The 12,597-nt window shown below is 48.6% G+C and overlaps 1 protein-coding gene across 2 annotated transcripts in view; it reads right to left on the reverse strand.

Moving 5' to 3' along the window:
* Positions 1–12,597, reverse strand: part of mapre2 (microtubule-associated protein, RP/EB family, member 2) — a 153,093-nt gene that overhangs the window by 85,019 nt on the left and 55,477 nt on the right. For both annotated transcript variants that reach the window (XM_072467812.1, XM_072467813.1), the window contains exon 2: positions 764–891. In XM_072467812.1, the coding sequence (XP_072323913.1) occupies positions 764–891 (128 nt within the window). The remainder of the gene's footprint in view (positions 1–763; positions 892–12,597) is intronic.

Raw genomic sequence — 12,597 nt, forward strand, 5'->3', positions numbered from 1 at the left:
CTAGGTTTCCAGAGGCCATTCCAGTACGTAATATTACAGCTAAAAAGATTGTGGAGGAGTTACTTAAATTCTTTACTAGATATGGACTTTGCACAGAAATACAATCGGATCAAGGATCAAATTTTACCTCGAGGTTATTCAAAGAAGTTATGGATAGTTTAGGAATAAAACAATTTAAATCAACTGCGTACCATCCAGAATCACAGGGAGCGTTAGAAAGGTAGCGTCAGACATTAAAGACAATGTTGAGGGCTTATTGTCAAGATTATCCAGAGGATTGGGATAAAGGAATTCCGTTCGTGCAGTTTTCAATTAGGGATGCACCTAATGAGTCAACCAAATTTAGTCCTTTGGAAATAATTTTTGGTCATGAGGTAAGAGGACCACTTAAATTGATTAAGGAAAAATTGGTGAGTGAGAAATCGGGAATTACATTATTGGATTAAGTGTCAAATTTTGGGGAACGATTAAATAGAGGTGAACTGGCTAGACAACATTAAAAAGTTGCACAAAATGTCGGACAAGAAATCCAAAGTTCGTAGTTTTGCTTTAAAAAATATTTTTCCATTTCTGCTGTACCACACCTGCAGAGTGGGCCGTGTGCTCCCCATACCACAATCTATTAAAAGTTGTGGGTCAGGTGAACTCCATGATACACTTTGGGGTTCTCTAAACCCTGGCCCATAACACTCAGTCAGTGCAGCTTGTCAACACCTTATATTCAAGTACATTTAAAGGGATTTATTTTCAAATACTTTCTTACCTGAGCAAAGCTGTTCAATTTTTGTGTAGTTTAAACACACTGTGTCATTAATCCAGGCCATGATGTCATGCCGACTCATGTTCTCGCTAGTTACCGACGTCGAATACACATTAACAGCCATTCCCCAGCTGAAAAATAATTTCAAAGTATCCAAACTTAAATTTGTTTTAAACATGTTGAATCACATTATCAGTATTGAAAAAATATCTTGTTTATTCAGCTCCTTTCACCTCTCAACCTGATGACTCTTACTGAATTGAAAGACGGGTACATTTTGCAGGTGCAACTGTCAAAGCAACATGTTGCTGCAACCCTGATGATAGATGGCATGGGATACTGCATACATGGTTTTTAAAAAAAACTTTATTCACCTACTAAAACGTTAAATGCTTTTCTTTACATTTTAACAGGAGGCAATATATTGTAACCGCCATTCTGCCAGGAAACCATTAATGTGAAGCATATGAAAGGTTACTCAGCCTATTAAGTTTTCTTTCTCAAAACCTATACGCAAACATCGTTACCCACTTCTGTAATCCGCATTAATAATCAAGTGAATCTCCCCAAGATGTTTATCTATTCTCATCTCAACTGGCTGATTTATTTTTATAGAAGACATTTCTGTCATCCCAGCAGCACAGTACTACCAGGTTTGCTAGATTATAACCATTACCACTCCCTTTGCCTTTTTCCCATAACATCTTCATTATTTAATCTCTCCACCCTCTAACCTATCCCAGACTACCCTGTCCCTTTCAACAACTTAAATTTATATTTCCTTTGACTTCTGAAGAGTCATCACTTTCTCTTTCTACAGATGCTTTGATTTAATTGCTGGATTATTTGATACATCCGATTACATTCATCCCTGTATTAGGGTGAGGGGGGGGGCACAGTATTTATTTAACATGCCTTCCCCCTCTACCCCAACCAGATCTCTTCATTTCCACCACAGGACATCTCGAAACATGACTTCTGGGTGTCCTGGCTAGAACTCCTCCTACCACTTACTTAAATACTGGGGTTATGTCTCCAATTTAAACATGTTTGTGCTGAATATGAATATTAATCACATTTGAAATCATAAAATCTCTACATTGCCAGTACATACTAATGCATTTTTGCTGACATTTTAATTTTGGTTTACACCAGCAGCTAGAATACACAAAGATCTCGAGAAAATTCCATCGTTGGTAGAAACGGACCATCCATGTCTGAAAATATATTCTGACTTCAGCAGAGTAAAAACTAAACTCATCCTGAAAAATAATAAAATTTTAAATGTGCTTGGAGCGATGCATTTGTCTAAGGCATTGGGGAAGCTTCAGGAACCCACTGTCTAATGACATACTTAATCCCAACTGGCTCCAGCCTGTATCATAGAATTTACAATACAGAAAGAGGCCATTGTGCCCATCGAGTCCGCACCGGAAAGATCAACCCACCTAAGCCCACACCTCCACCCTATCCCCACGACCCAGTAACCCCACGTAACCTTTTTGAACACTATGGGCAATTTAGAATGGCCAATCCACCTAACCTGCACATCTTTGGACTGTGGGAGGAAACCGGAGAACCCGGAGGAAACCCACGCAGGCACGGGGAGAACGTGCAGACTCCGCACAGATAGTGACCCAAGCCAGGAATCGAACCTGGGACCATGGGGCTGTGAAGCAACTGTGCTAACCACTGTGTTACCATGCTGCCTGGACTTCCAAGGTGACAAAAAATTTAGACCCTTCAAGCCACGCAGCGTTGGGAGTACACAATCCTCATTTTATCCATTGTGTTCCTGGAAATCGTGACTGTGATGGATTCAAGATAGAGTCTGCAGGCCTTGGGAGGTTCAACCAAAACGTGGAGCTTTATTTAAAAGATGTTAACACTACAGGCTGCCCGCGCAAACAGTTGATGCAAAATAAAGTGCCCCTATGCTGGTTTAGCACAAGTGGGCTAAACAGCTGGCTTGTAATACAGAACAGGGCCAGCAGCGCGGGTTCAATTCCCGTACCAGCCTCCCCGAACAGGCGCCGAAATGTGGTGACGAGGGGCTTTTCACAGTAACTTCATTGAAGCCTACTTGTGACAATAAGCGATTTTAATTTCATTTTCATTTCATTTTTCATTCACTAGCTCCCGTATCCCTTAAAATTGTGACTTTGTTACCTACCCCTCCTGATGCACACGAGTAAACTTATTATTATACGGCTGCTTGTCAGGAAAACAAAAAACATTATGGCCTGTAACTTCCTGGAGGATTCGCGACTCCAAGTCGCTGGTGCGCTGCACATGTGCAACATGACGACCTGGAAGTGCGAGCGTTCAGGCATGTGCGCCAAAAGCGCAGACGTCTAAACTCCCGGAGCACCCCCCCCTGTTTGAAGCTCTGTAAAGGAAAAATCCAGCTACAGCACTAGCCTGGGCCACTTATCCAGATATTTGGTGAGCTTTTACACCTTTTTATTTACTCGGACATTTTTCAGTCTAGCAGAGGTAGGAGACATCGGGAGACAGGTTTTTGGTAGGTTGAAGTTCTATATTATTAATGCTTAGTGTTATATAAATATGTTTAAAATGCAAATTAAAAGAAAAGATGATACATTTAAAAAAAAACTTTGGTTTGCCATAAGGCTGTCACTTCCATTCGCGGGTATGTTTATCCACCTAAGATACGCAGTGTTACTAGCCACGGGTTCTGTGGTTCCTTGCGTGGCCGCATCTTCAATCATCCACTTGGCAGGAGTATGCAAAAGGTGGCATTAGTCCTTGAGCGCCAAGTCACAGCTATTCATTTCTCTGGCTCCTTTTCTGGGCCTCCCCTTGCCGTCGGGTGTTCTCGAAGAATTGTGACCCTTCCATCAGGATGTTCCTCCTAGGAGGTCTCTTCTGAGCAAAGGTCTCCCAGGCATTGACATCTATGTTCCATTTTTTGAGGTAAGCCTACAAGGTGTCTTTGAAGAGCTTTCTTTGTCCTCCTCCTGTTCAGGGTCCTTCCTTGAGCTGGGTGAAGATGATTATGAGCAGCCCAGCGGAGTTGGTTTCGGATGATAATGGCTTTGGTATTGGTGCTATTGACTCCTTCAAAGACACTTAACGTTAACATGCCTGTCCTCCCAGCTGATTCAGAGTTAAAGTACAATTGGATTTTCCAATGTATTTTGAGCCGAGTTGTTTACAATTCTCCCTGATGTAATGTTCATCCTTAGAAGTCTCGAGTCAATCAACAATTGTCAACCCCCACCCCTACAAGAACTATTCCCTTTACAAATAGCTGGGACGGTTGTGTTTAAGCGAGAAAATATATTTTATTGCAAGAAATCTGTAAACGTGGAGAGTTTTATTTCATTGTTCAGCTGATAAAGTTAAACATTAAGTTAAAGATTAACTGGTTTCAAGATTTTGCATTTATACAATTATTTTTAGTGAATACAAGTTTTACATTAAAGTTTACAAACTTGTACAAAGTCTCAGTGAGAACATCAGAACACAACATTTAGTTGAGATAACTATAAATTAAGAAGTTAATTGAAGCAAGCAAGGCACAAACATAATTAACACGGTGGCACACTAGTTAATACTGCTGCTCAACACCAGGGACCCGTGCTCAATTCAGACCTTGGGTGACTGTTTGTACATTCTCCCCATGTCTGCATGGGTTTCCTAGAACCATGGAATAGAACCATAGAATTCCTACAGGACAGGAGGCCATTCAGCCCGTCAGGTTTGCACCAACCCTCTGAAAGAGTTCTCTACCTGGGTACGTTCCCCGGCCCTATCCCCGGAACCTAACCTGTACATCCTTGGACACTAAGGGGCAACTTAACACGGCCAATCCACCTAACCTGTCCATCTTTGGATTGAGAGAGGAAATCAGAACACTTGGAGGAAACCCGCGCAGACATGGGGAGAACATACAAAGTCCACCCAAGGCTGGAATTGAACCCAGACGCTGTGAGGCAGCAGTGCTAACCACTATGCAATCGAGCCCCCGCCGTTTCCTCCGGGTGCTTCGGTTTTCTTCCACTGTCCAAAGATGTGCCGGTTAGGTAAATTATCTGTGCTAAACTGCCCCTTAGTGTCCAACGGTTGGTGGGATTATGGGGATAGGGCGAGGGCATGGGCCTAGTGTAGAATACATCTTTCGGAGTGTCAGTGCAGACTTTATGGGCCAAATGGCTTTCTTCTGCACCACAGTGATTCTATAAACACTAAATCCAAAATAAAAATCAGATGCTACAAGGACAATGACAGCAAAAAGCCCCGAGGCGCTTTTAAAATCATAGACCATAAACTAAATTAAAATATACCAACATTAAGCATGCCACACATAAAATTATATAATATATATAATATAGTGCAGAATAGTTTCACAGATCTAAAACAAATACCCAAATCTATGTTCACTTATAGATAAATCTATGTTCACTTATAGATAATCACCTTTAGTCGTAAAAATTTTTTTTAAAGCATCAACAACAATTGTAAAGCCGGTTTAAAAGAACAAAAGAAAACGTTTAAAAACATCTACATACCTTCAAAACACTTGTTTAAAGTTGCCTGTTGTTTTCTATCTAAATCTACTGTTTAACTGTCTGCTCTCAAAGTACGTTCCCAAACTGGCCGCATCATAGGGGGCAGGGTTGCACTTCTCCCGGCGCTAGCAGGAATTTACCGGGACAATGAATTATGCATTTCCTCCCCCTTTAAATCAAAGGCCCCAACATGATAAACAGTGATGTGGAGGTGCCGGCTGATATACCGTCAATTCACCAAGAGGCCGAGAGAGCGAGTGAACATAAGGCTTTATTAGTCATGGACTTGCCTAGCCAGAGTCAGTTGTGCAGATGAGTGCCACCCGCAGGTGGTCGGGTTATATATGGCCCCGGTAAGGGAGGAGCCAGAGGCGGAGCCCACCGGGGTTACAGTACAGTACCGGGAAGTAGCTCGTATCTCCACTTCCAGGTCATAGGTTACATTAGGTGAATACAATGGTTACAGTGTCATGCATTATGGTGAATACATTCACCACCTGTTCACCACATTCATCCCGTTAAAAAATCAAGTCCAGCGGGGGTGAGGTGGGGTCATTACATATTCAGTCTCTCTGGAGGCCGGATCGTTCTCTTCGACCTCCTCAGCTCTGGCGGTGCAGCGGGCACGGTTGTTGCAGGTGGTGACTCCAGGGGCCTGGAGCTGGAGCCTCAGTCCGGCGAGTCGGAGACGGTTGGGGTGTGGGGGTAGGTAGGGGGGTGGTGGGTGGCGGCAGTGTCGGCGCGGGACAGCACAGGAGACCCAGGGGGGCGTATGGGGAACATTGGCAGGGGAACCAGCTGGTGCCAGGTCTCGTAGGGAGACCGTATCTTGCCATCCGTCCTGGTGCGCGATGTAAGCGTACTGGGGGTTGGCGTGAAGCAGCTGGACCCTCTCGACCAGGGGGTCGGTCTTATGGCTCCTCATGTGCCTCCAGAGAAGGACAGGTCCCGGAGTTGACAGCCAAGATGGAAGCGAGACCCCGGAGGTGGACTTCCTGGGGAAGATAAACAAACGATTGTGCAGGGTCTCGTTCGTGGCTGTTCAGAGGAGTGATCTGATGGAGTGGAGGGCATCGGGGAGGACCTCCTGCCAGCGGGGGATTGGGAAATTTCCATACCGTCGCGTTCTCACTCTCCACCTGCCCATTTCCCTGCGGGTTATAGCTCGTAGTCCTGCTTGAGGTGATGCCTTTGCTGAGCAGGTACTGGCGTAGCTCATCACTCATGAACGATGTAACCCGGTCGCTGTGGATGTAGGCAGGGAAACCGAACAGTGTGAAGATGCTGTGCAGTGCCTTTATTACAGTGGTCGAGGTCATGTCGGGGCAGGGAACAGCAAAGGGGAAGCGGGAGTACTCGTCAATGACGGTGAGAAAATATATATTACGGTTGGTGGAGGGGAGGGCCCCTTTGAAATCTATACTTAGGCGTTCAAAGGGCCAGGAGGCCTTTACCACACGGGCCTTGACTGGCCGGTAGAAGTGCGGTTTGCACTCCGCTCATTGCCTTGACCTCCTCGGTGGAGGAGGGCAGATTGCGGGCCTTCATGAAGTGGAAGCCGGGTGACCCCCGGGTCATTGTGGATAGCCCGAAGTCGGTCATCTTGCGCGCTGGCGCATGTGCCGCGGGACAGGGCGTCTGGGGGCTCGTTGAGCTTCCCATGACGATACTTGATATCGTAATTGTAGGTGGAGAGTTCGATCCTCCACCTCAGGATTTTGTCATTATTTATTTTGCCCCGTTGTGAGTTGTCGAACATGAAGGCAACCAACCGCTGGACAGTACTGGTCCACCAGTGAACCTCCTACCGGCTAGGTAGTGCCTCCAATGCCGCACGGCTTCTACGATGGCTTGTGCTTCCTTCTCGACCGATGAGTGTCGGATTTCGGAAGTGTGGAGGGTCCTAGAGAAGAATGCTACTGGCCTGCCCGCCTGGTTGAGGGTGGCGGCCAGGGCGATGTCTGACGCATCGCTCTCTACCTGGAAGGGGAGGGGCTTGTCCACCGCATGCATTGCGGCCTTGGTGATGTCAGCCTTGATGCGGCTGAAGGCAGAGCGGGCCTCATCCGTCAGGGGGAGACTGGTGGTTTGAATAAGTGGGCGGGCTTTGTCCGCGTAGTTGGGGACCCACTGGGCGTAGTAAGGGAACAGCCCCAGGCATCGTTTTAGGCCTTCAGGCTGTGGGGAGGGGGGAGTTCTGTGAGGGGGCGTATACAGTCGGGGTCGGGCCCTAGGACTCCATTCTCCACGATGTAGCGGAGGATGGCCAGTCGGGTAGTACATAAGACACAGTTTTCTTTGTTGTATGTAAGATTGAGGGATTGGGCGGCCTGGAGGAACCTCTGAAGGTTGGCGTCATGGTCCTGCTGATCATGGCCGCAGATGGTCACGTTGTCCAGGTACGGATATGTCGCCCGCAAACCGTACTGGTTCACCATTCGGTCCATCGTTCTCTGAAAGACCAAGACCCCATTAGTGACGCCGAAGGGAACTCTGAGGAAGTGGAAGAGGAAGTGGCTGCTTCAAAGGCAGTGTAGTGGCGCTCTTCCGGGTGGATTGGGAGCCGGTGGTAGGCCGACTTCAGATCTCGTGGAGAACACACGGTACTGCGCGATCTGGTTGACCATCTCCGCTATGCGGGGGAGGAGGTACGCATCCAGTTGCGTGAACCGGTTAATTGTCTGGCAGTAGTCCACAACCATCCGGTTCTTTTCCCCGGCCTGGACGACCACCACTTGCGCTCTCCAGGGGCTGTTGCTGGCCTCTATGATCCCGTCACTCAACAGTCGTTGGTATTTTTCAAGTCTGAGGTCCATGTCTAGCGAGCTGTACCACCTGCAATGGGCTTACAGTCAGGGGGGGGGACCTTGAGGGTCGCGAGGCTGCATACTGTGAGGGGGGGGGGGGGCAAGGGTCCGCCGAACTGTAGGGTCAGGCTTCGGTGATTACACTGAAAATCCAATCCGAGCAGTAGGGGGGCGCAGGCATAGACCTTAAAGCGGGTATACTCCGCACCCTGCATCGTGAGATTGGCGATACAGTACCCCCAGATCTGGACCGAATGAGACCCGGAGGCAAGGGAGATTGTTTGTGAGGCGGGGTAGATGTGGAGGGAGCAGCGCCTTACCGTGTTGGGGTGGACAAAGCTCTCTGTGCTCCCGGAGTCGAAGTGGCAGGGGGTCTCGTGCCCATTGACCCGGACGACCATCATGGGAGTTTTTTTTTGCGGTTTCGGCAGCGACTGGTCGAGAGTCACCGCGCCCAGTTGCGGGTAGCCTGCGTGGTCGGTGGAGTCACAAGATGGCAGTCCTCACGTGTCGAACGGGATCAAAGATGGCGACCAAGATGGCCGCCCACGAGTCACACGTGTCGGTCGGTGTTGGGGTCGGCGGCCAAGATGACGGCCCTCACGATTCACATGATGCCGATGACGCATCTGGAGGGGGCGTTCCGGGCAGGCACGCAGCCACATTGCGGGGCTGCGAGTCCATAGGTCGGGCCTGGTGCATTTTCGATCGCTGGGCCTTAGATCGGCCCAGACAGACTCTCACGTAGTGCCCCTTTTCCCCCGTAGTCGCTGCACGTCGCTGAGCGGGCTGGGCAACGCTACCAGGGATAAATAACAAAAATGAAAACTAGCCCTAATTGGCAACTGCCTTGTCACAAGTAACACTCTCCAAAAATATAATTTAACAGTCCAGTGAGGAGGTGTCTAGCGAACATCTCGTTTACGGGCTTCACGAAGTGCGCCTTGAGGGTTGCGACCGCCTCCTCGTACGAGCCCGCTTTCTCTTTTTTTTTAATTAAATATTTCATTGAAAATTTTTGGTCAACCAACACAGTACATTGTGCATCCTTTACACAATATTATAACAACACAAATAACAATGACCTATTTTATAAACAAAAAATGAATAAATAATAAATAACAAAAATGAAAACTAGCCCTAATTGGCAACTGCCTTGTCACAAGTAACACTCTCCAAAAATATAATTTAACAGTCCAATATATAATTATCTGTAGCAACGACCTATACATACTATACAGTATATATTAACAACCCTGAGAGTCCTTCTGGTTCCTCCTCCCCCCCCCCCCCCCCACCCCCCTCCGATCCTGGGCTGCTGCTGCCTTCTTTTTCCCATTCCGTCTATCATTCTGCGAGGTATTCGACGAACGGTTGCCACCGCCTGGTGAACCCTTGAGCCGACCCCCTCAGGACGAACTTAATCCGCTCTAGCTTTATAAACCCCGCCATGTCATTTATCCAGGTCTCCACTCGCGGGGGCGAGGCTTCTTTCCACATTAGCAATATCCTGCGCCGGGCTACTAGGAATGCAAAGGCCAAAACATCGGCCTCTCTCGCCTCCTGCACTCCCGGCTCTTATGCAACCCCAAATATAGCCAACCCCCAGCTTGGTTCGACCCGGACTCCTACTACTTTTGAAAGCACCTTTGTCACCCCCATCCAAAACCCCTGTAGTGCCGGGCATGACCAAAACATATGGGTATGATTCGCTGGGCTTCTCGAGCACCTCGCACACCTATCCTCCACCCCAAAAAATTTACTGAGCCGTGCTCCAGTCATATGTGCCCTGTGTAATACCTTAAACTGAATCAGGCTTAGCCTGGCACACGAGGACGATGAGTTTACCCTGCTTAGGGCATCTGCCCACAGCCCCTCCTCGATCGCCTCCCCCAGCTCTTCTTCCCATTTCCCTTTTAGTTCATCTACCATAGTCTCCCCTTCGTCCCTCATTTCCCTATATATATCTGACACCTTACCATCCCCCACCCATGTCTTTGAGATCACTCTGTCCTGCACCTCCTGCGTCGGGAGCTGCGGGAATTCCCTCACCTGTGCCTCGCAAATGCCCTCAGTTGCATATGCCTGAATGCATTCCCTTGGGGCAACCCATATTTCTCAGTCAGCGCTCCCAGACTCGCGAACTTCCCATCCACAAACAGATCTTTCAGTTACGTTATTCCTGCTCTTTGCCACATTCCATATCCCCCATCCATTCCCCCCGGGGCAAACCTATGATTGTTTCTTATCGGGGACCCCCCCAAGGCTCCAGTCTTTCCCCTATGCCGTCTCCACTGTCCCCAAATCTTCAGTGTAGCCACCACCACCGGGCTTGTGGTGTAGTTCCTCGGTGAGAACGGCAATGGGGCTGTCACCATAGCCTGTAGGCTAGTCCCCCTACAGGACGCCCTCTCTAATCTCTTCCATGCCGCTCCCTCCTCCTCTCCCATCCACTGACTCACCATTGAAATATTAGCGGCCCAATAATACTCACTTAGGCTCGGTAGTGCCAGCCTCCCCCATCCCTGCTACGCTGTAAGAATCCCTTCCTCACTCTCGGGGTCTTCCCGGCCCATACAAAACCCATGATGCTCTTTTCAATCCTTTTAAAAAAAGCCTTCGTGATCACCACCGGGAGGCACTGAAACACAAAGAGGAATCTCGGGAGGACCACCATCTTAACCGCCTGCACCCTCCCTGCCAGTGACAGGGATACCATGTCCCATCTCTTGAAATCCTCCTCCATCTGTTCCACCATCTGTTAAATTAAGCCTATGTAATGTACCGCAATTCTTAGCTATCTGGATCCCCAGGTAACGAAAGTCCCTTGTTACCTTCCTCAACGGTAGGTCCTCTATTTCTCTACTCTGCTCCCCTGGATGCACCACAAACAACTCACTTTTCCCCATGTTCAATTTATACCCTGAAAAATCCCCAAACTCCCCAAGTATCCGCATTATTTCTGGCATCCCCTCCGCCGGGTCCGCCACGTATAGTAGCAAATCGTCTGCATACAAAGATACCCGGTGTTCTTCTCCTCCCCTAAGTACTCCCCTCCACTTCTTGGAACCCCTCAACGCTATCGCCAGGGGCTCAATCGCCAGTGCAAACAATAATGGGGACAGAGGGCATCCCTGCCTTGTCCCTCTATGGAGCCGAAAATATGCAGATCCCCGTCCATTCGTGACCACGCTCGCCACTGGGGCCCTATACAACAGCTGCACCCATCTAACATACCCCTCTCCAAAACCAAATCTCCTCAACACCTCCCACAAATAATCCCACTCCACTCTATCAAATGCTTTCTCGGCATCCATCGCCACTACTATCTCCGTTTCTCCCTCTGGTGGGGCCATCATCATTACCCCTAACAACCTCCGTATATTCGTGTTCAGCTGTCTCCCCTTCACAAACCCAGTTTGGTCCTCGTGGACCACCCCCGGGACACATTCCTCTATTCTCATTGCCATTACCTTGGCCAGGACCTTGGCATCTACATTTAGGAGGGAAATAGGTCTATAGGACCCGCATTGTAGCGGGTCCTTTTCCTTCTTTAAGAGAAGCGATATCGTTGCTTCAGACATAGTCGGGGGCAGTTGTCCCCTTTCCTTTGCCTCATTAAAGGTCCTCGTCAGTACCGGGGCGAGCAAGTCCACATATTTTCTATAGAATCCGACTGGGAATCCATCTGGTCCCAGGGCCTTTCCCGCCTGCATGCTCCTAATTCCTTTCACCACTTCTTCTACCTCGATCTGTGCTCCCAGTCCCACCCTTTCCTGCTCTTCCACCTTGGGAAATTCCAGCCGATCCAAGAAGCCCATCATTCTCTCCCTCCCATCCGGGGGTTGAGCTTCATATAATTTTTTATAAAATGTCTTGAACACTCCATTCACTCTCTCCGCTCTCCGCTCCCCGCTCCATCTCTCCTTCCTCATCCCTCACTCCCCCTATTTCCCTCGCTGCTCCCCTTTTCCTCAATTGGTGTGCCAGCAACCTGCTCGCCTTCTCCCCATATTCGTACTGTACACCCTGTGCCTTCCTCCATTGTGCCTCTGCAGTGCCTGTAGACAGCAAGTCAAATTCTACATGTAGCCTTTGCCTTTCCCTGTACAGTCCCTCCTCCGGTGCTTCCGCATATTGTCTGTCCACCCTCAAAAGTTCTTGCAGCAACCGCTCCCGTTCCTTACTCTCCTCCTTCCCTTTATGTGCCCTTATTGATATCAGCTCCCCTCTAACCACCGCCTTCAACGCCTCCCAGACCACTCCCACCTGGACCTCCCCATTATCATTGAGTTCCAAGTACTTTTCAATGCACCCCCTCACCCTTAGACACACCCCCTCATCTGCCATTAGTCCCATGTCCATTCTCCAGGGTGGGCGCCCTCCTGTTTCCTCCCCTATCTCCAAGTCCACCCAGTGTGGAGCGTGATCCGAAATGGCTATAGCCGTATACTCCGTTCCCCTCACCTTCGGGATCAATGCCCTACCCAGCACA

Source organism: Scyliorhinus torazame, chromosome 11 (assembly GCF_047496885.1).
Source record: "Scyliorhinus torazame isolate Kashiwa2021f chromosome 11, sScyTor2.1, whole genome shotgun sequence".
In the NCBI taxonomy this organism is placed as follows: Eukaryota; Metazoa; Chordata; class Chondrichthyes; order Carcharhiniformes; family Scyliorhinidae; genus Scyliorhinus; species Scyliorhinus torazame.